The 8,119-nt window shown below is 32.3% G+C and overlaps 1 protein-coding gene across 2 annotated transcripts; it reads left to right on the forward strand.

Moving 5' to 3' along the window:
* The first annotated feature begins 2,033 nt into the window (after positions 1 to 2,033).
* Positions 2,034 to 6,394, forward strand: LOC131644698 (cell division protein FtsZ homolog 2-1, chloroplastic). 2 transcript variants are annotated; one of them, XM_058915249.1, is made up of 8 exons: positions 2,034 to 2,239; positions 2,399 to 3,081; positions 3,489 to 3,788; positions 3,910 to 4,000; positions 4,412 to 4,536; positions 4,867 to 4,959; positions 5,765 to 5,830; positions 5,909 to 6,394. In XM_058915249.1, exons 2-8 carry the CDS (start codon positions 2,500 to 2,502, stop codon positions 6,041 to 6,043), a joined length of 1,392 nt encoding a protein of 463 aa, XP_058771232.1. In that variant the 5' UTR covers positions 2,034 to 2,239; positions 2,399 to 2,499; the 3' UTR covers positions 6,044 to 6,394. The 2 variants fall into 2 exon arrangements, with proteins under 2 accessions (XP_058771232.1, XP_058771233.1); XM_058915250.1 differs by lacking the exon at positions 2,034 to 2,239 and having other exon boundaries at positions 2,270 to 3,081.
* Positions 6,395 to 8,119: the final 1,725 nt, after the last annotated feature.

Here is an 8,119-nt window from a genome sequence, read left to right on the forward strand (position 1 = left end):
TACTACCTTTTACTCAATATCCTTTAACTTGTACTCAATCACTTTTCTAAACCACTTTTCAATTTCACATTTTCAAATCAAAGATGTCTACTCAACACAGTGTACGTCTGCTATTTTCAAAGACGTGTACATTTTCTGAACAATTTAAAGTTATGATTTTATGATTTTTTTAATAAATAGTTTCTAACATTATTGCTTTTAAAAAGAAAATAATATATAAGAAATTCATGATTTAAAAATAAAAATCATTTGTCTCTACTTTTTATCATAGTTATTAGTTTATAATCTATATTTTATTAATTTATAATATCTATGATATAGTTTGATTTTTTTATTATAAAATTATAATATATTATTTATAAGTATAAAATATGTATTTTTTAAATAATACATTATTTTGGTTAAGCTATTTTATTTTCCTTTCTTTTCATTTTTATTAGATTTGGAAGCAAATACGCGCAATACATCAGTACCCCGTGCGAATACACAAGTATCTATGAGTTTAAATGAAACTACTATACCAATACTCTGACGTAGTCACGAGATTAAGGAAATTATATAAAAGGATATTATACATTTCATTTACCTTCCCTATACAACTTTCTCTAAACCCATACTCAAATACTTCTTTTACTTTACCTTCTACAATTTATGAGGGGAATAATTAAAAGATTGATTTTAATACTTAAAACGGTTTACTTTACCATCTACAATTAATGATTGTTTTTACATTTTTTATCATTCACTATCATAATAGTCATTTAATGAATTTGGTAGTAAGTGATTTTAAGGCCAATAATTTTGTGAATGAACTTAAAACGTAGATCAATTTTACAATTTGTAATATTTTTTAAGTTAGTTTTAGTGTATAAAATGTGATGCAAAAATAAGATTATGTTTTACTAAAACTTTTGTTCAAGGAACATGAGGTTATTGATCAAAATATTGACTATTAACGGGACATGAAGTTACTGATCAAAATATTGATTATTAACGGGACTTGAAGTTACTGATCAAAATATTTTTTAAGGTACACGAGGACATGAAGTTATTGATCAAACTAATATTTGTATACGAGAACATGAAGTTATTGATCAAAATATTGATTATTAACGGGACATGAAGTTATTGATCAAAATATTAATTATTAACGGGACATGAAGTTACTGATCAAAATATTTTTTTATTAATTATACATTCAATTATTATTTTTTCACGAGTAATCAAACATTTTTTTATTAAAAAATATATATCTGAAACAAATGCGCGTCCCGTACCAGAACCCGTGCGAACGCACGGGTTTGTTACTAGTTTTCTTATATGATAGATTAATATACTACATGCAATTTTCTTCTATTAATAAAATTAGGTATGTTGTTGTTAGCACAATTCATTAACCAAATTATAAATTGTATTAACCAATTTTACATAATCAAAACCTGAACGGTATATATATTAAATTTTTATGTTAGAATATATAACACCTAAATTTTTTGAACTGTATTCGCAAAATTTTAATATTTTATTAACCAAAATAATTTTAAACAAAATTATATTAAAAAGTCAAAATAATATAAAACATTGTTATTGTATATGTGAATAGTGTATACTTACTAGTATCGCTTTTAGGGGTTAAAATATCATTTTTCTTTTAATAATAGATAATTTCCATCAGTATTTTAAGAGAAATGCTAATCAGTGTTTTTTAGATATTCTTTAAGTGATTAAAATAATAAATTTTTTTAAAAATACATGTATTCAATGCATTAAAAATATATTGAAAATTAAAATACTAATTTTTATAAAAAATATTTTTTTATTTAATATGCTTAAAGAGTGTCCCGATGACACTCGCTAACAAGATACTTATTTTAAGTTCACTGTAATAAAGCATGTGTTACATTTCATTACACTTTAGAATTTGGTGTCATTTTTTAACTGGAGTGACCACATCTGATGAGTCATGACTTTATGACCTAAGTGTAGTTAAGAAGTGATGAATAAAATAAAATTTTTAGTATTTAGAGAGAATGATTGAATTAGAATAACACTGAGAAAAAGTTATCAAAGTTACCAACACCCAATCCACGATTTATCGGTGCGGTGAACATTGCATGATTTTCTTAACTGCAGTGAAACATGGTCCTCACTCCTCATTCTTACTGTAAAACCCCTTTGTTGTTTTCCGCATTGCCACATCTGGGTTTTACCAATCACAATGTTTTCCTCAAATTCTCAGGTTTCTCTTTCTCTAACACCACACTATTATCTTCTTCATTCTCACCAATCACACTTTCTCTCACTCTTTGCATTGTTTTGTACTTTTTCCTGCATGCCAATTTGTTTGTTATCCGTGAATTGATGATATAATACTTCCTAATTTTGCTTAATTCAACAGGTTTTGGAAGATAAAATTCTTAGTGAATGGAAAGTTTGATTCCTTTGGAACCCTAATTTTTCTCTGTATTTGATCTTTATATTGCAAGTTTGAAGTTCAAAATGATTACTTGTGTACCAACAAATTTTGTACATTTTAATTTGCTGAATGTTAGAGGAAGAACATTCCCTAGGAGAGTTAATTTCATGCAAAATTTTGACAGAAGAAATGGTGTAAGTAAGTTAGGTTTAGTTCAAGTCAAGTGTTCAAATCATAGCCAAGATCCTTTTCTACATCTCCATCCCGAGGTTTCGATGCTGAGAGGTGAGGCGAGTAAGACGGTGGATATTCCAAGAAAAGGTAGTTTAGGTGAGGATTTATCTGAGAGGGTAGAAGATGTGTCTAGTCGGAGTAATTACAATCAGGCAAAGATTAAGGTTATTGGTGTGGGAGGGGGTGGATCTAACGCGGTCAATCGCATGATAGAGAGTTCGATGCAGGGAGTTGAGTTTTGGATTGTTAATACGGATGTACAAGCCATGAGAATGTCGCCTGTGTTTCCTGAGAACCGTTTGCAAATTGGTTTGGAGCTTACGCGAGGTCTTGGAGCTGGTGGTAACCCCGAGACGGGAATGAATGCTGCGAAAGAAAGCAAGGAATCAATTGAAGAGGCGGTTTATGGAGCTGATATGGTCTTTGTTACGGTATGTTCAGCTACTTTTCTCCAGTAATAGTTTCTGCAAATTGAGTTACAGTTTTATGCTATGAATTTTCTTAGTGTAGATCTAAATGTTATACCATGATCTCACGTGATTTACAAATATCACTACATATGAGTAAGGGATCAAGTTACCAAAACATTGACTAATTTTATAACTCGAAGCGTGCCGTGGCATAATGACGTCAAATATAGCGTCTATATCACCATAGTGTAACAATTTTCTTTTAGCAAACCTCTGTTGTTCTGCAATATGCAATTTAGTACAAAGTGTTGTCACATAGCGACTACAACACTGTTTCAAAATTTGGAAGAGACGTGGTCGTGGTTCTTTTAAATCGTTCTTTATAGGTACATTTTTCTAAACTTGAAAATTGAAATGAACTTTTGCAGGCCGGAATGGGCGGTGGAACTGGCACAGGCGGTGCTCCCATTATTGCTGGTGTTGCAAAGTCAATGGGTATACTGACAGTTGGGATTGTGACCACCCCTTTTTCATTTGAAGGACGAAAGAGAGCCATTCAAGCACAAGAAGGAATTGCTGCTTTAAGAGATAGTGTCGATACTCTAATAGTTATTCCAAACGACAAGCTATTAACTGCAGTTTCTCAAACTACCCCTGTAACTGAAGCATTCAATCTTGCTGATGACATTCTTCGACAAGGCGTTCGTGGCATATCTGATATTATTACAGTATGAAATTGCTAATGATCTTTGAACATTAATACATGCCTTCCTCTGTTCCTGCATTATCTTTCTCTTTCTGTAAAAATTTAAATCAATAATGCTCATTGATATTTCTAATTGAGTGCAGGTTCCAGGGTTGGTAAATGTAGATTTTGCTGATGTTCGAGCTATAATGGCTAATGCTGGTTCTTCACTCATGGGGATAGGAACTGCAACTGGTATGTATGGAAACTCAAAATGATTTAATGTTGTTTAGAATTCAGCTTTTACTAATTCTACACTACATGTAGATTCTGTGGTAAGGTAAGGATAGTAGATTAGATGGAGAGAAGTCAAACAACTAGAGATAGAGGAAGACTTAGAAAAAATATAAGAGAAGTTATTAATAAAGATCTCGAGATTAACGATTTGGATAGAAACATGGTCCTGGATAGAACATTATGGCGAAAGTTGATCCATGTAGCCGATCCCACTTAGTAGGATAAAGCTTGATAGCTGTTGTTTGTGTTTTTTTTGTTGTATAAGGCTCCTTTCTGCCATTGTTGGTTTCAGGAGGATTACTAGCGCAATATAATTTATTAAACTTTATATATTATCGAAATTCATCGTATATATTTTTTGTGTTAAAGGGAAAACAAGGGCAAGAGATGCTGCATTAAATGCTATCCAGTCACCTTTACTAGATATCGGTATTGAAAGGGCTACTGGGATTGTTTGGAACATAACTGGTGGGACTGATCTTACCTTATTTGAGGTGAGAGTGTTCTTATACTTTAACCTTTGTTAAGTATATGTTTCAGCAGTGGCCATGATGTTATTTTTTTACCTATTCTTTGGATATGATATCAATTTGAAGATCAAAAAGTGATGCTAACAATATTGGTTCCTTATTGAAAAGACTACATGTCCATAGTTTTTATTTTCTGTTAAGCATTTTGCAAACTTCGACTTTTAATTGAGCTAATACTTGTTTGAGGCGTTGCGGTTCATGATCTACTGTCTATTGAATTCATCATGCTCTTGCAGACATGCTATGAATGGTACCACTTTTGTATTGTATGGCTTTTAATATAACCATTTACAGGTAAATGCTGCTGCAGAGGTTATCTACGACCTCGTGGATCCTAGTGCTAATTTAATTTTTGGAGCAGTAATAGATCCATTACTAGCTGGTCAAGTAAGTTAAACTACTTTTTTTTGTTTTTTATGATAATGCAATACTTAACACTAATCATAAGAAGTCATGCATGACATGCCCACTATTTCACCATATATAAATTGTGCAACTTGCCGCCAGTGACGGATCTAGGACTTTGCTTCACGGGTGTAAAAGAAAACAAACTCAGGGGCCTCTTGGGCTTGTGGTGCAAAAAAAAAAAAAAAAACCTAGGGGGCTCAAGAGCTTATCATATTAGTGTTGAAGTATAAGCTATTTCCATAACCCGAGATAAAATAAAGTCAAGCTATTTTTGTATATGGTATAATATCTTTTGGTAAGTTATCTTAGAGAACTTGTAAAGGTAACAACAACAACAATCAAGCCTCATCCCATTAAGTGGGGTTGGCTACATGTATCAACTTTTGCCATAATGTTCTATTTAGGACTATGCTTCTATCCAAATCGTTAATCTCGAGATCTTTCTTAATGACTTCTCTTATAGTCTTTCTAGGTCTTCTTCTTCCTCTACTTCTTTGACTTTTCTACATCTGATCTACTTTCTTTATCACATAATCTACAAGTCTTCTCTTGTCATAAGTTGTTTATGCTAACTCTTCCCAAGAGTCTCACAAGTAGTACTCATGCAATTAGATAAACTCAAATAAGTCAATCCAAACATACTGAAAGTATTGTTTCGTGATCTTGTATATTTTTGGTTGCTGGTATTTGGGGTTGAACACTTTTCAAACTTCCATTTGTGAAAATGTTTTCTGAACATATAATATGATCAGCATGGTGAGCTATGTCATTTGGTTTCATATAGGTAAGCATAACATTAATTGCAACCGGATTCAAGCGTCAAGATGAAGACGGAGGGAGACCCCTACAAGTAAATTTCAAATCTCCCCATCCCTCTTCATATCATGCATACTCATACTCATAATTCTGCTTCATGTACTAAACACAGGCTAGTCAGCTCAGTCAGGGAGATACAGCCATCGGTTTCAATCGGCGACCTTCCTCTTTCTCCGACAATGGTAGTTTCTTTGACATCCCTGAGATCTTACAAAAGAAAGGACGCTCACGCAATCCAAGGGTTTAATATGTTTCTTCCCAATGCCACACATTTCTTCACAGATGCATCGGTTTTTACTTGGGTCATAAATAAGTTTTACTCCTGTTTAGGTGTTGCATCCCTGTTTTTCTCCGTTTTAGATTTTATAACTTGAGTTGTTCATACAGTTTCGGTTTGTTTAACCAGACTTGTGGTGATTACTTGAATAATTGCAGCTTCTATGATTTCTTCGTTGGAATATTTGAATGTGTTAAAGAAGCTGTATTCTTGTATAGGAAATCTTTCTTGCATTAAGTGGTTGTATCAACCAATGTAATAAAAGATTAAAAGGAGCATGTTTATTTTTGGTCAACAAAAGATCATAGGTTGTTAAATGAATTTTCTCTTAAAAGTACTGTGGTTTCTGTTTTAGGTCAGAATATTGTGGAATAAAGCATTGATGTTACCAAAAATATTAAGAGTTGGAATGGGGTGTAGGATAGGATAGAAACTAATAAAATATGATGAAGTTGTAAAGTGAAATGTGAAATAATTAAATATAAAATTGACTATATTTATGTATAATATTTGATTTAGTGACGGACCTTCTTCAAGTATTGTTGATCGCAGAAGATAAAAAAGTGAATTCTAGTAGCCACCTACTCCGATTCGGTGGTGACGCGACGAGGGGGTTATCAGGAACTTTGATGTTCAAGTCAGTGACAAAAAGATCCTTTGACGTTTAAGTCAGCGACAACTGACAATAGTAAATGTGTAAGATTTGTAGGGTTACAATCGTATGTACGTGAATTAGATTCATCCTTTGCCTTTAGCTTTTATTTAGCTCCAATAAGGTTTAGAGTTTAGAGGTTTTGAAAGGTTCTTCTTGTGATACTTGTCATGGGACACTTGTCACCCAAGACAAGTGTTAAGTGATTAGGGAGTCTCGATATTCAATAGTCTAAAAAGATTGAGAATTCTTCCCCTTTCACGTCTCTGGGTGGGTTCAACGTCTTTTCTGGATTGTGCTTCTATTTAGTTTTGGGTTATTTGAACCATAGTGGATTGAGAATCAACCTAGACAATTTAATATAGAAATATAAAATAGAAAAATAGATAAAACTTTGAGAAGTGAGGAAGCACAATGTAAAGTATTATTTTTTACCAAGTCAACATACATATTAGTATAATTTTTAGAATTTACATATTAGTATAATTTTTAGAATTTGTAATTATGCGATTACTCACGATCTATACAAATTAACCGAAGTTTTTTTTAGAAATTTTTATTCTACCCCATATTTTTCTAGTGTACCAGACGAAATTTCAAAAATATCTTTGAAAATTGGAAATATATTTTCAGTTCGTACCTCCACACACATAATTCATTCGTTTTGAAATTGACTCTATTTTACGGTAAAATTGATACTTAAAATGCACTTCCTAGGGATGACAACGGGTCGAGTGCGGGTTTCACACTACTCAAACCCGCACCCGAAATCGGCACCCGAACCCGAATCCAAACCCAAATGCTGTTTGGGTGACAAAATAACATCAACGTCCACACCCGTTGAGTTCGGGTTTTTACACCCAAACCCGAACCCACAGCAAAATACATAAAATATATTTTTCCTACAACTTTCCATTATATATATATATATATATATATATATATATATATATATATATATATATATATATATATATATATATATATATATATATATATAAGCGGGTGTGATTTTGGGTTTCGAGTGCGGGTTTCACACTATCCAAACCCGCACCCGAAATATCGGGTGGCACCCGAACCCAAACCCAGTCAACTCGAGTTTTTATCCGTTGACTCGAGTTCGGATGCAGGTGGACCCCGCGGGTGCGGGTCGACTTGCCATCCCTAGCACTTCCGATATAAAATCAAAAATGTATTTTCGATTTCTAATTCAAAGATTTTGATATTCACTTCCGCTTCACTATTCAAAGAATGGACTTTTTTTTCTTTTTATTTTTAGGTACAATAAAAAAATGAATTATAGAATTTGATAAAATAAATAAACACAAATGGATTATGTAATTTGATTAAACTAAAAAAAAATTATGATTTTCTGCTTTTTTTATTTTGTTTAT

Source organism: Vicia villosa, linkage group LG1 (assembly GCF_029867415.1).
Source record: "Vicia villosa cultivar HV-30 ecotype Madison, WI linkage group LG1, Vvil1.0, whole genome shotgun sequence".
Classification (NCBI taxonomy): Eukaryota; Viridiplantae; Streptophyta; class Magnoliopsida; order Fabales; family Fabaceae; genus Vicia; species Vicia villosa.

Coding starts and splice junctions, on each gene's coding strand:
- LOC131644698 (XM_058915249.1), top strand. CDS start 2,500: ATGATTACTTGTGTACCAACAAATTTTGTACATTTTAATTTGCTGAAT. Junction 3,789..3,909: donor GCATATCTGATATTATTACA/GTATGAAATTGC, acceptor AATTGAGTGCAG/GTTCCAGGGTTGGTAAATGT. Junction 4,537..4,866: donor CTGATCTTACCTTATTTGAG/GTGAGAGTGTTC, acceptor AACCATTTACAG/GTAAATGCTGCTGCAGAGGT.